This window comes from Crassostrea angulata, chromosome 3 (assembly GCF_025612915.1).
Source record: "Crassostrea angulata isolate pt1a10 chromosome 3, ASM2561291v2, whole genome shotgun sequence".
Lineage (NCBI taxonomy): Eukaryota > Metazoa > Mollusca > Bivalvia > Ostreida > Ostreidae > Magallana > Magallana angulata.
Genome location: NC_069113.1, coordinates 42,707,490 through 42,725,449, shown reverse-complemented (window position 1 = coordinate 42,725,449; position 17,960 = coordinate 42,707,490). Strand labels below are relative to the sequence as shown.

General features: G+C 33.3%; 2 protein-coding genes across 3 annotated transcripts; one reads left to right on the top strand and one right to left on the bottom strand.

The window, feature by feature from the left end:
* Window positions 1-1,441: 1,441 nt before the first annotated feature.
* Window positions 1,442-8,386, bottom strand: LOC128176405 (uncharacterized protein C19orf47-like). Of its 2 annotated transcripts, none has more exons than XM_052842706.1 (9): window positions 8,275-8,386; window positions 6,218-6,420; window positions 5,842-5,914; window positions 5,311-5,433; window positions 4,816-4,995; window positions 4,266-4,345; window positions 3,750-4,035; window positions 3,191-3,340; window positions 1,442-2,833 (listed from the first exon to the last, which is right to left on the bottom strand). In XM_052842706.1, the coding sequence occupies exons 1-9, from the start codon at window positions 8,384-8,386 to the stop codon at window positions 2,751-2,753; spliced, it is 1,290 nt and encodes a 429-aa protein (XP_052698666.1). In that variant the 3' UTR covers window positions 1,442-2,750. The 2 variants fall into 2 exon arrangements, with proteins under 2 accessions (XP_052698666.1, XP_052698668.1); XM_052842708.1 differs by lacking the exon at window positions 8,275-8,386 and adding an exon at window positions 6,535-6,623.
* Window positions 8,387-8,647: 261 nt separating this feature from the next.
* On the top strand, window positions 8,648-17,791 carry LOC128176404 (serine/threonine-protein phosphatase 2A regulatory subunit B'' subunit gamma-like). Its single transcript, XM_052842705.1, has 13 exons — window positions 8,648-8,923; window positions 10,431-10,552; window positions 10,857-10,906; window positions 11,018-11,072; window positions 11,183-11,295; window positions 11,852-12,020; window positions 12,118-12,162; window positions 12,263-12,406; window positions 12,725-12,861; window positions 13,062-13,137; window positions 14,912-15,049; window positions 15,372-15,499; window positions 15,856-17,791. The coding sequence occupies exons 1-13, from the start codon at window positions 8,845-8,847 to the stop codon at window positions 15,962-15,964; spliced, it is 1,365 nt and encodes a 454-aa protein (XP_052698665.1). The 5' UTR covers window positions 8,648-8,844; the 3' UTR covers window positions 15,965-17,791.
* Window positions 17,792-17,960: the final 169 nt, after the last annotated feature.

Below are 17,960 nucleotides of genomic sequence, written 5' to 3'. Positions count from 1 at the left end.
ACACCGGTAAACAATAAAATGCTTTCTTTGATGACTCATGCAGGTTATGAAGGTAGCAAACTAGCGATCATTGCAGAAAAAATGTGGGTTATGTATTTTTTCTGCAATGTCGCCTCCTTCATTTCCCGCATGAATCGCCAAAAAAAGCATTTTATTGTTCGAATAAAAGTCATTTGACATGCACTCAAGAAACAATTCCCGTGATAACCTGCTAGTTTGTAGTTTATACAAGAAGCTACAGCTTGTCTTTTTGCCCCCTTCTCCTTTTTACTTTAAGTATCACATTGAAATTATTATCCTAAAAAAGGATGCCATTTGGTAATTTCCTCAGCTGGTGATTTACTACTTGAATTGTTTTACTTTCTTATCCTATTTCTATAGTTTCATATTTACCTTAATATAATCTTTTTATTGTTTTCTCAAATTTTCTTTCATTTTTGGGAGTTGATTTTAATCAACTCTCCTATGCAGTTACTCAGACAAACCGAAAGTGAAACAGTGTTTGGACCTCAGCACAAATCATTGCTGCTGACAAGACTTAGTTCTTGAAAATAATTGATAAATTCGATGTTATGTATGCTAAAGCATTGTTTTTCAAGGAAACTTATTTATAAATACCTTGAAAATAGTCAGATTTTAAATGGTACTAACAATTTAAATATTTTTTGTAGTGGTATGTATTCCTACGCCAGAGTTCAATATAGTCTCATTCAACTCGACGCTGGGCTGTCTCCGTGAATCCTTGGCGGAGATTTACGGTGTCAGCCAAGCGTTTGGTTGAACGAGACTAGAGTTTAATATTCCTTGGATCCATACAATTTTCAAGAAATATTTCTATTACTGATACATAGTTTGATTTAATTAATTTTATTTTTAAATATTATTTAACATGATCCATATGGGGGTTTCTCGACATTCTTGTCGAAAAAGTCCAAAAATTCATATAATAAAAATGTGCGTAATTCAAATTAGAAACTACATGTACATGTCATCTTATCAAAAATCTTGTCAAGCAAAAAGAAAACAGTAAAAAGAACCCCCGGTTCTGACCCGTATAAGCATTCGGCCAAATATCACACAAACACCAATGATAAAATGTGGTGCTTGAATGCCTAAAAAAAAACAAAATTTAACACAGATATTTTTCTTTTTAGTAGCCACTTTTTGAACTGTTCATAAAATGTTTAACTATTTCATGAATTTTCTTTAGCAAACATTTTTACACTAACATATCAGCATAAAATGCTAGGTAAAATATTGCATGCAGGCTTTGAATATTAAAGAAAATACAGTACAAACCATACTGGGTCAGTATTTCATATGAACAATGAGTATTCTGTTTTTCATTCATAAATTATGGTTCTAGAAAACAGTATGTTGATTGGGATTTATTTTTGGCTTGCACACATCTACAATAAGTAAATACACAAGACACTTTAAAAACTCTTTGTAAACTGGTATTTATTATCATCCTACTGAGTATACATGTATTAAAACAATTATGACTACATTGAAACAAATATTGATTCCAAATGAAATGGAGCATATCTTGCTATTTATATACCAACCAAAATTTGTACACTCCAAACCCTCTCAAATAAACCCCTAGAATTCATATAACCTACAAGAAATTCATTCCTTCTCCTCTTCAAAAAAATCACTACATCCAAATTAAACTACTCATACAAGAATTGATTTTTTTTTAATGACAAATCAATTTACCCTAGTATTTAAAAATACTGTCTTTAAAGACCCAAAAAAATGTAAAAAAATAAATAAATAAAAATTAGACAAATATGCACATACATGTATACTACCTAGTACTGTATAGGTTTTCCATATGCAGTGGTAATTCATCAGTAGAAACCAATTTGATTGAAAAAATTTGATGTATACAATTTTTTTGTATCATTGAATTGCAACAGGACAAAAAAATGAAATATAAATCGTCAGAGTTATTGTATTTCCCCTTACCTTTTTGAACATGTGTCATTCAATTTTACTGTTGCAATTTTTAATGAAGATTATACCAGGGTGTAATTAATTCAAAAGGGAGCAATGTTGTAAAATGTATCACTCAGTCTTGTGAGTGATTGATTTTTTACAGACTAAATTAACACATAGTTTAAATATATACCGGTAGTTTAGATGAATGCTAGTCTGCCATGTTGAAAACTGAACTTTATAGGCTAAAAATTCAATGTCAGCCAAACAGTGTTGTCTTCAATATTGTTTTCAAACATATTTCCATCATATTGCACTAAGAGTTTATCATCCAGTCACGAATTTTAACCAACAATGTACAGTTAAAACAACACCTGTAACATTATACAAACATGTATCTGGGAAAAAGAAAATTTTAAATAAAATTTCAGTTTATCAAGATTGTCAGATCACAGCTATGAAATCAAATTGTTACAAAAAAATATCTATAACAAGAAAACCTGCAGAGCTTTGTACACAGTTTGTCAGAACTGTACACACCTGTATGTCATTTAACTAGTAGAGGTTACCTTCATCTAGTAAAGATTGTCTCCTCTCTGCTTGTGAAAGCAATAGATTTCATAACAAGTACATTGTGCTATTCCCTCTAAACTATTAATGCCCAAATCTACATGTAGCACTGACAGTTTGTCCATTTGGAAGCATTCATGATACTGTTGAACTTTAGCGACAGCCTGCACTCTCTCATACATCACATTACAGAGTCACTCTGTTTAACCTTGCGTCATCTCCTTGGAGCCACTGAGTTACACAGCTTTCCCCAGCCTGCTGAAGACACCATTGCTAGAGCTGACCTCTGATTTCTGCCCTTTGCCTTTCTTTGCAATGCCTTCAAAATAAAGCAAAAATGAATCTTAAAAATTCTTTGAAACATTTTTATAAAAGTTACAGCATTCAATTTTAAATCAACAAATAGCATTTGCAACTTAAAATGCAAAAGACAAAGGACTAGATAATTAGCTACCATAAAAATTTTGGACAATGCAAAAAACCTCTAAAGCATTTTACTTTTTTAAAAACTGCATATAAAAGCAATAAACTCAAGGTAGTAATTGCAATAGGTAGTAGCATAAAATTACTTCAGAACAAAACATTTAGCTTTTAAGTACAACTAGTAATCCATATACGGTAATTGTCAATAGCTATGTATATTCTATATTTTGTGAATAATGCAGACATCATTTACCTGTCCTGACTGCGGGGCTTTCCCCGTCATCGGTGGTGCTGGACACCACTGGAAGGCTGACCTTCTTTCCCAGCCTCTGTCTGATGCTGGTACCACTACTTGCCATATCCATTGCCGCTGACGATGACATTGGACTTGGTTTGACCACAACTTTTTCAAAAATTAAAAAAAAGGATACTACATGATTATTTGTATGACAAAAAAATAGTTTATGTACTACAGCAAATTGGGGTTTGTAAACCTACATGTAGTACCATGAACTTGTTGCATCCAAAATGAAGAATAAATTAAAATAAAAATGGCATGTCAATTAAGTAAATGTGAGTTAATTTTTAGACCTTTGCAATATATTTTGAGCTTGATATCTCTGTTATGAATATTCAATGTGTAAAAAATGCAATTTTTCCTCTATCTTAAATTTGCAAACATATCAAGGGCAATCTCTCTTCTTCTAATCTTGAATCTTAAAGATATACATGCACTTGGTAATTCTCGTTTTCTTCAAACACTCATTTTTGATGCTATTGTTGCAGTGAACAAACCATTGCATTTGACCCACCTGGCTTTTTGGCCACCAGTAGTTTTTTGGTTGTGACTGTCTTCTCCATGATCTTGCCAGTGGCACTTGTCACAGTTTTGTTGGATATGGTGATCTTTCCTAGAGAGGCGTACTTTTTGTTATTGGTGATGGTGACTTTAGTCTTTTTGACTGGTGTTGGAGAGGATTTGAGGACACCAGCATACTCGAGCGGAGGCTCACCAGGATCTGGGTCTGTCTCGACTGATGTTGACGTGGCTGGACGTTTGACTGCTGATTTACCTCCAAGGCGGTTGAAAACAGAGGGCTGAGGATAGAATAGAAACAGTCACATTTACAATGTAAGAACCAGTAGTTTAAAATTAACTTTATATTTCTAATAAGCTTTAACGAGAAAACTTTAATGTGTAGAACAATGCACAACTTCTATAGCCAAGGGTTTTCAGTCCATAAACCAAAAATCCTTGGCTAGAAAAGATGAACAACACAATGGAACTTTCTGAATCAAAGAGTAATGGTATAGTAATTACAACATACTGAGATAGGCGAAGTTTTAGCACTAGTTGGATTGGGAGATTCTTCACCCAGTCTCTCAAACACATTAGATTTTCTCCTTCCTGCAAAATCAAGAATTTGCTTTGAGATTTGTTAAAACTAAAAGTAATTTTGATGTGATGCAAAAAAGCATGAAATCACCAGTCAGATTCAAAAGTAAATAGCTCTATTTCATTGGGAGATGCCAAAAGTATAAAACATATACAGGTACATTGTTAATCTTCAAGTATGCAAAACTACAACTGCACTCCTTTAGCTACCTTTATTCCTTATGTATTTTTTCTGAATGACTTTTAAAGATTGTTCTACCTTTGAATTCCAATGAAGCACATTTAAAAAAAATTCATTATTCATCCCCATTATCTACCACAGAAATTTTTACTCCAAAGAAGCTAAAACTTTTAAGTTTTTGTACTTAATGCAAAAACCTTTCATAAAAAGAAAAAGTACATGTACCAGTATAGCAAACCTTACAATATTCCATTTTCTAATGTACAGTGCAAACATATTGTCCAATTTTTTGTGTATATACCTGCTGGCAGACCCTGTTCTAATATTTTCTGAGTTTTGGCGGTAGTACCCGAGGGCATTTTTATTTTGTACCTGCCCTCATGCTCAGGTAAAACCCTTCGAGATTTGGGGACTGGAACCTCTTCTTGTAACCGTGTACTAACAGGTATTTTAACAACATTACTCATATCTTTAGGAGATTCTGCAAAAAGATAAATAAAAATTTATTATTTATGTGTATAATATTTTAAGATAAGTGGAAGAAAATAGACTCTTCAGTTAGCATGAATTTATTTATATAGGGGTATTTGCTGTAACAATTCGTACTGATCTTAACAACTTGAATTGTTAATGTTTTAAAGGTATGAAAAATTTAACATTTTGCAATTATATAAGAGACTTCCTATGATTGATTGATGCATGTACATGCCTATAAAAAAATTTGTAATCATAAGCAATATGTACGTATATAATTAATTGTTTATAATTAGAATAGCCATAATTCAGGGCAACCTACCTGATCGAGGGGATTCACCTAGTCTGGCGGACAGCTCCCTGGACAGCTTTGGAACAATGGGCAGGTTCATGGGGGCAGCATCCGGGTCTTTACCAATGTAGTGATTAACTGTCCGGCTCGCAGCTATATTTACACAAAGAAATATGTGTACAGTTACCATATGAGTTTTAAGATCTAAGTTGGTCAGAGCAAATTGGATCAAGAGAAATATTCTCTTTGACCATGGGAGTCATATGCATGTGTGTAAGTAACTAACTTTACCTCAAAATATAATAATAATATTTAAACATACAAACTACAATACTACATGTATATCTCAAAATAATTTCTTGTTACTTATATGTATATACTGATTATTACAAATAGATTAAAATATGCAAATTATGATGGGCTGCAATCTGGTGATAATAGAACATGTCTTAAAAATCATTGAAACTGAACTCTCAGAACCTCTAAAATCAATAAGTGGAGATGACATATCACAGTTTTATAAGATCTGTAATTTTTCCTCTCTCAGGTATGTTGTCTTACCTGTTGACCTTTTAGGAACCAGTGGGACTGGCCTGTCTGCCACAGAACCTTTCAGAACCTTGTCACGGGCATTCTTAAAAATTTGTTTGAAAAAAAATGACATTGAATCTGTTTTGTTCTGACATAAAATCAAATGAAACAAATGTATTGGTATGCTTAAATAATCTAAATCTATAGGAATTTAGATAATGACAGATTTGTCGATGAAATAAAAACCTTGGTTACTCATATAATAAAAACACAAGAATGTTTGTCTTTGTTTTATTTTCACATTATATGAAGTGATGTACATTTACCAGTTTTTGTTTTATAAGGAATATAACTTCTATACATGAATTAAACTGATTCATTCATAGTACTCTACTATGGAATATACCTGAGAATGGACTTCTTTTGCATGCTTAAGAATCCCAATAACATCACCCAGCACTGTTATCCCCATGTCTTTGAGGTATTCTTTGGTCAGATCTATCAACATGTCCTTCTGAATGCGATTATCTGTGAAAATGATGGCATAGTTTGTTGCCTCCCCTGCTGGTATCCCACATTCTGTGAAAAACTTTATCCAAAAGGATGTGTCTGCAAAATGGATGCATTTCAGTTTACAATTAGAAGATACTTTCAAAGCAAATATCAGCTGGAAAAAAATGATATCATTTAAGGTATTCAATGTATAACGACCACATTTTGTACCTTATAAATGAATGGTCCAATATTCTTAATCATGGTATCATTTTGATTCTGACAGAAGGTGTTATCAAATAAGAATACTCCACCAAAGGAATTTTCAAAATTTAACTCTTTACCCCTTAATGCCACCTTTTGACGCATAGGCCATATCCTTAACACTCTACCCTGGGCTACCCTTAGACTGTTTTCAGATGAATTGAAAACAGCTAGTGTGTGTTTTTGAATAGGCTTATTACAGGTCTTAGCAAATCAAACACATAGAAAATTATATATCAATGGATTTGTAATGAATTAAACTTTCAATATTCATTAAAAAAAAATTATTTACGTTACTAATAAAACAATACAGGTGCTAACAGGTATATGAAAATAAAACTGAGTGTTCTACATTAAAGCTTTCTTAAGAATAATTTCACAACAGATACTTGATAAACATATTTAAAACTGTATGTATTACAAACAATTATTTAATAATTTTTATAGAAAGATTCCATTATCATCATGGAATTCGTTTTTGATAGTAAATAATTAAATGTACCTGTGGCTGACATTTCAATTCATGTCTATCGTTTTTAGACTTATATTTACGATTTTTTTCAATAAATGGTGTAAGAGGATTTGATCAATCCAACATGTTAACAAAATAAGTGTGTTAACTTTTTGAAAAAATACAAATTTACCGGTATATTCGTGTATTTAGGTGTTGCAGGTAATGCACACCTTGTGTTTCGTTATCTGTCACTACACAGATTTTTCCACAAAATTTTGCATGAATTTGACATCTGGCTTTCATCATTCAATCTCACTACCAATAAATCTAGAAAATTCTGCCTCTAAACTTGATTATAAACAAAAAGTGAAAACATGTGCGATGTCCGCATCGTAGTCCGCCATCTTTGTTTATTGTAGTAATGCATCACACCACCATACACAATTAAATCACGTGATATCTTTATTTAGAATGAGTGAACAACCATCCGTATACATGGCCAGGTGTATACCAGTCAATGTTTATAATAAACAACAGGTGTTTAGAGGTCTAATTAAGAGCTGTATATTGGGTGCGTCAAAAGTCGTCATTAAGGATATGGCCAGGGTCGTCAAAACGCGTCATTAAGGGTTAAAGGATAGAAACCTCTAAGGGGAAAAGAGTTAAACAAGGGTCTGTTACCCCACGTAACCCATGTAACCCTGTTTCAAAACATAGCTAAGTATAGAAACAAGGGTCTGCCTTTGGTGTGTTACCTTCGTTACCCCTGTTATCCTGTTTTACAGTAGACATGAGTTTTATACAGAATTTGAAACATGGTTGAAGTTTAAATCAGGAAGGGTAATTATTATATTAGTCTGGTTTCATTTGTAACTAGGTTACAAACTTGCCGCACTGGGAAACTGTATTGTATTCTTGCCATATACATGCACGTGTCTACTTCACCAAATATTACATTGACTTTTAAGTGAATCTAAAAAAACGTAGAAAACCATCACATCTTGAATTAATTTGCGGATTCAGAATCACACTGACAGTATCCCTGATTTTCAGTGTCACCCGCACCCCCCTCCCCCATCATATAATCCTGTTTTCTGAGCTATTTAATTAAGTTTCGAGAAATATATGTATAAACATAATCAATAAATGTCGTCTACTATCGCTATAAATCTAAGAACAATCCTTATTCATGTCTGTTTAAACTATGACCATAAAAGTCCTGAATGCCTAATTTTCAATAGAAAAAAAATTACCAGACGCCATCTTTTTTGGAGTGTTCAGTGTAAGCCAATTTGTACTGGTAATATTTCGTAGTCTGGATTCAATACATGTTGCTTTGTTCAGTGCATCGTTTTCCTTTTTCATTTAATCAGAGGTAATCCACTACTCTTTAAATGCAAGGCTATAGTATTCTTTAACGTCTTATTTAATCATGGCTTTGATTATGAAGATTATTATGATATATTTTTTTTAAATAAATATTGCATGCCTAACATGCACCAACATATGCGAAGTTTGTAGGAATTTTTAAGAAATATATCTAATATGCAATCATGCTCTGATCTCAAGATCTTAAACATGTGTCGTAAAATATTTCATTTGTTTCAGGTTTCGTCTTGTCCGAACATGAAAGTGGATTGAGTTATTTCCCTTAGAGGGTTTACGGTGTCGCTGCTTTGAGTTTCCAAGCAGTTGACCAATGAGATGCCTGGACATGAAATAAGAGAGGGAATGAAAATAAAGAAAATGGCATTGACAGTATTTTGTGAGGATATAAAGAGAATGGAATCGGGCTTATTATGAAGTAGATTTATTTAGCTAAAATGACATTGACGGCTTTGGAAAGAAAGTTTGAAATGGAATTGAAGAAAGTGTTGAGAAAATTTGTGGAGAACCACAAAAGTGAGTGTAAGGTCTGAAAAGGGGCCTGAAAATGTAAACAAAGCCTTTGAGTCAGAGTGGTGCATTTCCTATTTATGTTATTTTATTTCGTGTATGTTGCATCTTTTCTCGCATAAATAGGTGACTTGTACAGAGATACACAAATTGCTGGATACACCAGAGGGACTCTTCACAACCTTTTTGTCTTCTAATTACTATATAGCCACCCCTTTACTATACTGTATATTTATTCTGGTAATGTGTATATTGTACAGTATAGGGGTGGTCACATATTGAGAAGACAAAAAAAGTTCCTGCCGAGTACGTGTCTATACTCAAAATGTAATGTGTTATTTAAGTTACATGGAACATTAGCTGCAGGACTGTAGCTCCCGGTCTGAAAAAATTCGGATGGACGACCTGGGAGCTACAGTGCCTCCCATAGTAAAAAACTGCAATTTACGGCGCACAAAACATTGCGCTAGTTTTGGACTTATTAACCTTATTTTCACACAAATTCTGTAAAAAAAATTAGTACCATTAAATTCTTCAGCAAATTTACTATTGACATCGTCACTTAACTTGTCTCAGATTTTCTCTTAACATGATAACCGACCTCGGAAAATGAAGTATGTTAATTTACGTCGAGATCGAGAGTCGCCATTTTTAAATGTAAACAAATTTGCACCACTTCAATTCACAGGGCTGGTGATGGTGTTTAAAAGACTATCAGAAGTAGGTGAAGTGACGATATCTGTAGTAAAATGTTCGAGGAATTTTTTGGGATCAAATATTTGTACAGAATGTGTTCGTAAATGAGATTAATCAGTCCAAAACTAGCGCATTTTTTTGTGCGCCGTAAATTGCAGTTTTTTACTATGGGAGGCACTGTAGCTCCCAGGTCGTCCATCCGAATTTTTTCAGACCGGGAGCTACAGTCCTGCAGCTACATGGAACATGCACATTTTTTAGTAAAGCCTTTTCAATTGCAAGAATGGTCTGATTAGTATCCTTGATCACAGCTGATTCGAAAGCATACATATTGGACTTGTGGCTAAGAAATATGTACAGATTTGTATGTTTTGTTACAAGCAAGCTAAAATATCTCGGCAAAACAGTTTCATATAAAGTTTGTAAGATACAGCGTTTCTGAGATTTTTTGGCATGAAAAGAGTAATGTATTGTGTATGCATGGTTTTTTTTTTGTTATGATAACTATGCAAAATCCAGTGTATCTAAGATTTAAACATGATGCGTGTGTTTTTTAAATGCATTTTTGAGTCCTGTGTTGGTCTGCCACTCTGAAAGCATGGCAAATGAATATGTCATTGAAGCAATTACTAAGTTTATAGTGCAGATATACTTCTCCATTAAATTTCTCAAAAGAACAAAAGTTGTCAATCTTTTCTGCTTCCTATAGACTGGATTGAAAAAAAATTACAGCAAATGTAAGCAAGTGTGCTATCAATTCTAGAAGCCAAGTAATTTCTAATGTATGTTGCAATTAACATGTCATTTTAAATTGCAGAAAAGAAAGGGTCTGATCTTAGCATAGCAAAGGCTGAAGAATCTGCTTTATTTACAAAATATTACTCAGAATGGAAAGGAATTGACAATACGTACAAGAATGAACCAGCCTTGTATGTCAAAGTGAGTACCACTATGTTGTTCAGTTAATCATATTAAGGCTTATGATGAGGTTGTTAATATCATGCATAGCATCAACATAATGCACACAACTCACCGTCGCTCTTATGATCGGCCTAAAATACATTAACTTTGATTCTCATTGCAATTCTTTTACGTGACATTAAAACAGGGGAAGGGGAATTAGAGCAACAAATCTCAAGTTTTTAAAATTCAGTAGGTCTACTAACATCTGAGACCAGTAGTTAGGTTCTTTCAATCCTTTGCAATTTCTCCTCTGTAATAAGAATCATGTTCTTTTTTCTAGCTTCCTTCAGAGGATGAACCATTGATGCTGAAATTAAGAGAAGAATCCAGGTAATATGAGTTCAGTTGCAGTACATCTCTATGAGTTTATGTTGATTTTATTAGCAATTCTGAATTAAAGGAAAATACTTTCCAACTGGCTTATTTTTGCTGTTTTTTTAGAGCTGTGTTTCTGCAAAGAAGAAGTCGAGAGCTACTCGATAATGATGAATTACAGGTAAAATGGATGTTTTCTACAAGATCTAGATAAATGCAAATTGTGCTTTATATATTGTGTTCTAAATCAATGAATGCCTTGTGTCAATGGTTTACTGTTGTCTTCCACAGAGACTGTGGTTTCTGCTGGACCAGCACCACACTCCCCCCATTGTGGGGGAGGACCAGATGATTAATTATGAAGACTTTCTCAAAGTTGGGGAGGAAGCTGGACCTAAATGCAGGTATGAACACCACTGGGTTTTTTTGGAGACTGTTTTTTATTTTAGATAGCATGTTCATTTAAGGCAAGTTTCTTTAATTAAAAGGAAATCCCACTTTTATTATTGTTAAACATATATATGCCATAATTTATTATTATGCATCATTTTTGTATTGTACTATTTTATACATAAGAAAATAGAAATTATTACTACTGTAGTAGAATTATTATACCCATCAAAAACATTTTGTGAGGTATCCTTTATAATTACTTCAAGTACAGTTACAAAGATTTTGCACAAAATCACTTTTGAATTCGATAAATAGTAATGATTTGCTTAAAAGAAATCAAACAACGGAAGATTACAATCATTACCGCACCTACAGTAAAACATGCTCAAGATATATCAAAGCACCAGGGAAGAATTATTAGGATACATACTATTGGGAGAATAGAACTCACTTTGCTGTAAGCACAAATTCATTATCAGTATGTTAGCTGTAACTGTGTTTCCCAGGACCTTTGGGGAGATTTACATACATGTATGTAAACATTTAACCATTTTACTGCTTTTTCAGGCAGTTCTTTACAGCCTCTGTGTTCACCAAACTCCTTCAGATGGACCCCTATGGCAGGATCTCCATCATGCAGTTCTTTAACTATGTCATGAGGAAGGTCTGGCTCCATCAAACAAGGATTGGTCTGTCTCTCTATGATGTCGCTGGTCAGGGATATCTCAAAGAATCGGTAAAACCACCTGATAATATTCAAACTATTGCATATACAGTGTATTTTAGTATAGCAAAAGGTTATTTTTTTCATATATATATATTTTTTTATTTAGGATCTAGAAAATTACATTTTAGAGCTGATTCCAACACTGCCTCAGGTATGAATTGTATTGTTTCATTCACTACTGAAGGCAAATGTTAAAAGGTTTAAAATACCATAGAACCAGTATACTTCTGACACTGTTTTCAATTTTACAGCTGAATGGGTTAGAGAAATCTTTCTACTCATTCTATGTGTGTACTGCTGTCAGAAAATTCTTCTTTTTTTTGGATCCCATGAGGACTGGTCGAATCAAAATCCAAGACATCCTTGCTTGCAGTTTTCTAGATGATTTATTAGAGGTTTGTAGATTTATTCATTTTTACAGTGACTAAAATTTGTAAAATGTTTAAATACCAACACTGAGTAGATCTAGTCTATTAAATAATTTTATGGAAGATTTTTAAATTTGATTGATATTTCAATGCCATTCATTTATTATTCACTTTGCAAAAGGAATTAAAGAGAATATTCTTCAGTGGACTGATGCAACAAATAAATTGATATGTTACAAACAAACAGTTGTTTAGAATGTATGTTTCTTAAAGTGTGTATTTGTAGAGGACTTAATGAAACATGTTCAAGTTTGATTTAATTATGTCAACTTGGTTCTAATTCAGCTTCGGGATGAGGATTTATCGACAGAGATGCAGCAATCTAACTGGTTCTCTGCCCCCTCGGCCCTGCGTGTATATGGACAGTATCTCAACCTGGACAAAGATCACAATGGCATGCTCAGTAAAGAGGAGTTGGCCAGGTAAGGGACAAGAACCAGCCAAACATTTTTAAAAAACTGAAGGCAATATGGGTCTAAAAGTTCTTGTGTTTCTCTGAGAATATTCAATGCTTATTAAACGAAGTGTGTCAAAATGTTTTTTGTGATTGCTACAGAAAAGGTACATGTATTACATTGTAGAAATTGTGAAAAGTTTTTTACCTACAAATGTTTTGTTCCAGGTATGGAACAGGTACCCTCACTCAGGTGTTTCTAGATCGAGTTTTTCAAGAGTGCCTTACATATGAAGGAGAAATGGTAATTTTGTAGTTTTAGATGTACCAGTAAATGTTACCGGTATATCAAATTAATCTATCAACCGAAATGAACAATATTTTTAATGGGATGCCATTATTTATTTGGTATTACAGTATCTCATATACATAGCCATTAGGTCATTTTGAGATAAGAATTAAGGCTTTTATCGCAATTGAAAATAAGAATTATTTTTCTAAGGATCCTCCAAACCTTTGGGAAAAGTTTGGCATACAGGCTTAAACGTCTTTTTTCCTAAGAGTTATAGAATTTAAGCATTGGTTAGATTTGGAAATGTCAGAAAAAAGGATCAATTTGGAGAATTAATAAACTTATGAAAGTTTATCTCTATTCATAAAAAATTCATTAAAAAAAGTCCTTGCTGCATTTAAACTCGGGACCTGCAGGTCTCTATACCCACTGCGCTTCAAAAATAGCCACTAAAATTTAATGATGTACCGTAATCCGGTGAATATAATACGCAGTAGTGTACAATACGCACCCCCCACTTTGGGCCTGAAAATGGTGAAAAAAAGCTTGTTGGGATGTATAATACGCATCAAAAAAAATGACCAAACGGTAATCCTGAGTATCAACAAAGCAGTTACACTTTGTATGCACGCTCAACTTCATCGCGGGAATACGCTACCGGAAATAAGAAAAACAACATTTTCTTAGATACGGATTTATTGTAACTAATACATCGCGGTAATATCTTTAATTCATAATCAATGTTTTAAAAAGACCTAGTATTAAATATTCTACCGTAAATAAAATCAACTACTTTTAAAATGCGTTATATAGCTGTTTAGTCATTACAATCCATGTGAAGTGAAAAACGGACGATGTACAGGTATGGAGATAACGGACCTAATAAAATTCTTAAATGATTCCGATGATGATCAAAGTGATCAATTATAGGTCTGGAACATAATAAAATATATGCACAAATAGTTATGTTGTGTATAGTACACATAGCCTAAGGGGGGTGGTCTGAGATACCCAAGGTGTCAAGCGTTAGCGGTGGGGGAGCACAACTGTTTCAATGGCTTCAATTAACGGAATAGGTTATAGAATTATTTATTTTCATAATTATTTGCAATTAATCAGTTAGCATTACATGGAAATGGTTAAAAATGAGCTAAATGATGTGTAAGCTGTTTTCAAAGATCGGTTACAAATAGCACGTGGCCATCCAAGTCCGCATTCTATTAATAACAATTAATGGCGGCGTACACGGAGATAAAGAATAGGCAGTTCAAATTAATTTTTAAAGGCCATTTTGAAACAGTTTATTTATTAACAGACTTCAAGTATACATTTTCTTTAATTACATGCTATAACAATAATTTCCTAAGGGTTAAATAATAATATATATGTGACAATGAAGGAATGTTACGATGTTTAGCGGGGTATCGGTCCTGTCTGTGAACAGCATAGGTAATACGGCAGTATGATACCCCGTGCTTCAGCTAGGAAAAAAATAAGTCCAAATCCTATAGGGATGTATAATACGCACCCCTTTCTCAGGGTAAAAAATGCTGGGAAAAAAGTGCGTATTATATTCACCGGATTACGGTAAACAGTTTCGCAATGGGTAGAGAGAGATCCTGGTGTTGTGACATATTGTCATATACATGTATATAGTAAAAGTCACTAGGTGTTGATGATCCTATAAAGTTAATATTTGGAAAAATGTAGATTCTAACTGAACCCTGAATTACCTTTTACATTTGTATCTGTATTTAAGCATTGCACACCTGTCCTTGTATTGTAGGACTACAAGACTTACCTGGACTTTGTGCTTGCTTTGGAGAATCGAAGGGAGCCACAGTCCCTTCGTTACTTGTTCAGAATCCTGGATGTCAAACACGTGGGATATCTCAATGTCTTCTCACTGAATTTCTTCTTCAGAGTAAGTGAGAAGATATGTTCTCTGTTCTTTCTGTTTGTTCGTTGGTTGTTACAAAGCAAGACATCTACATGCAAATTGAAAGTGAAAATTCCTCTAGTTTGTCTGATCATCAGACCTACCCTCACATATTTTCTAACATTAAAATCAAATTTTATGATAGGAACAAATAATTGTAAAGACTTATGAAGCCTTGCTATAGAGCAGACAGTGTTAAATGTTTTGAAATGATTTAACTTAACAGTTCTGGTGTTTATATGAAGTATCTTTTTTCTTGTTTTATACATGCCAATAGATGCTAAAATGTTTGTATATTTTTTTTCAGGCTATACAAGAGCAAATGAAAATTCATGGTCAGGAACCAGTTTCTTTTCACGATGTGAAAGATGAAATCTTTGACATGGTCAAACCTAAGGATCCTATACATATAACACTCAGAGATCTCATCAACTGGTAACCTCTTTTAATTTATAGCACTCTTCTAGTTTTAGTTATTTAGAAATTGTGGTCTTGTATCAATTAATATAATTTAAACAATTAGAAATAACCTGATTGCATTGATTTCAAAAAAGGTCTACATTTTAAATGCTGATAATTTCAGGAATATTGAAAGTTGTTATTTTAAATCCACTGTATGAAAACATAATTTAAATATATTGATTTCACTGTTGATGGCATTACATGTAATATGTTTGACTCGCTGACAACAATTTCCAAATATTTACATTGTATTTGTACAACTGCACCAGTACACCCCCACCCCCACCCCAGAATACACTGTACTTGATGGCTGTGAATTGATGTTTCAGTGGTAAGGGAGACACAGTGGTGAGCATACTCATTGATCTGAATGACTTCTGGACCTATGAGAACAGAGAGTACCTTGTACCAGAGTCGAGTGAGGAATCCGATATATAACCCGGACTCCCTCGGATACTGATCTGTGTCCTGAAACACTGTCCCGCCATTGTGGATCCAAAGATTTGGCACTCGGAAAGGAAAGTTAAGTTCCTTCAGAGGCCCACTCACAGAATTCCAGACTTAAACTGATGCCATGTTGTTAATGCTGTCTCATTTTTGTCAGTCACATTTTGCCAAGTAAAAGCATTTTTACACGATTCTTTATTTGATCATCGTCTTATACAGTAGGTGTGCATGCATTCAAGAAATGTTCATATTTTGTCTATTTATTCAATACTGTAATCATGGTGTTTTTTTACTTTTAAGACAGAAAAATAATCTCCGTCCATGAGCCATCTACTAGATCTGCCATTTTTAATTGCGTGTATTTATTTATGATGAGTACACAATATTGTAAGATTTGTACTCACAATTAATTTGATTGCATCCCATGTGAATATTTTGTCAGAAATGTAAGTTCTTTATACATGTACAATGTACAATAGTCGTCAACATCATTGTGGCATTCTCAGTTTTATGTAATCTATTTAATTTTTTTTTTTTGTATACATGTACGTGTACATTTGGGCATTTGCAGAAGAACTTCTATTTACTGTAAATTAAAATCATAATTTTGTATAGAAAGGAGGGTGGGTTTGATGGTCAACAGATTCCATTGCTAGCTTTGATTATTAGTAACTTAGCAGTATTACCAGAATTTAGGATCTTAATTCTCACCATTCATTTACCCGTATATCATTTTGCCAAATAGTTTATGCCAATAAATCAAAAATAATGATAATAAATTGCTGAAAGAAAGGTTAAAAATGTATACATTACCATGGTTTATTCATATTGTGTGTTACATGTATTTTGTAATATACTCTAGAGCATGGTGTGGTTGTAAATCAATATTATTATGTTGTTTATCATAAATAGTCAACAGGCAGTGGGAATGATGCTTACATACATTATATTGAAACCAAAAGATTTCCCGTTTCCTTAGATAAAGTATTTGTCATTGATATTTTGGTTTGGAAATTTGCTTGTTCTGTAAATGGCCATATTCATTTTGAGGAAAAAGGTCTCAAAATGATTGCCTATATGTTTTGTATTCATTACACATTATCGGTTATATAGTAGTGCTGTCAATGTTTGTGAGCCACTAGTATACAGAACAATGTTATAGTTTTACAGAGTTCTTTTGAAACTACAGATGTACTAGTACTAGATTTATATTAAGTATACATTTAGTGAAAGGTTTTCTACCAGTACTTTATGTATTCAAGTGGAAATTACCAGTTGTAGCTGCCAACGTTTGTGCATGTAATGCATTTGCTTTTGTTTTTATGCAAGCTTAGTTAAATACGATAAAGTCTGCTTTAATTATAGCCAGGTCATCTGAAATCCATCCACTTCATGTTTTCACCAATATATATATATATATAAAATGAACTTATGTTTGGTGTATATAACACTTTGATCATCCTATCATGACAAGTAACTGATTGTTGAGGGTTTAAATAGACATCTACATAAAGGGGTAAATCTTTGCCTTGGGTCACAATTTTTTTTTGTTTAAAAAAAAAGTAACAGTTCATAATTTTTATGTGTAAGATAAATTGTAGAACCATTTCATATTTTGGCAGTCTGTTTTTCCTTTGCATAATGATAAGCATTATTGACTTCATTTGTTATTTGATGTGCAATGAAATCAGCCTGTATCACGTGTAATGTGCAATTGACATTATAAGAAGTCAGGTGACTGGTCCCGTTTTAGCACTGCCCTCACTCTGGTGTATCTATTGATGTAGTCCTTGTGAATAAATTCATGGTGTATCATTACCTGTCTGTTTTCTTTTTTTTTCAAAGATCTGCACTAGAAATATATGTAATTGGAATAATTTAACTGTGTCTTGTGGCAAGCCCTCACCAGGGTATAAAAAAATCATTTCATTTAGGATTTAGACCCGCTCTTGATTTCATTTACATACTGGTATTCCCTGGAGGGGAC

Bases quoted from the DNA above. Each gene is read 5' to 3' on its own strand.
- LOC128176404 (XM_052842705.1), top strand. From the start codon at position 8,845: ATGACATTGACGGCTTTGGAAAGAAAGTTTGAAATGGAATTGAAGAAA. The intron at 10,907-11,017 runs GTAATATGAGTT...CTGTTTTTTTAG, and splicing joins AAATTAAGAGAAGAATCCAG to AGCTGTGTTTCTGCAAAGAA. The intron at 12,407-12,724 runs GTTTGTAGATTT...GTTCTAATTCAG, and splicing joins TTCTAGATGATTTATTAGAG to CTTCGGGATGAGGATTTATC.
- LOC128176405 (XM_052842706.1), bottom strand. From the start codon at position 8,386: ATGAAAAAGGAAAACGATGCACTGAACAAAGCAACATGTATTGAATCC. The intron at 5,915-6,217 runs GTATATTCCATA...CAAATTTTTAAG, and splicing joins CAAAAGAAGTCCATTCTCAG to AATGCCCGTGACAAGGTTCT. The intron at 2,834-3,190 runs GTAAATGATGTC...TTTATTTTGAAG, and splicing joins AAGCCCCGCAGTCAGGACAG to GCATTGCAAAGAAAGGCAAA.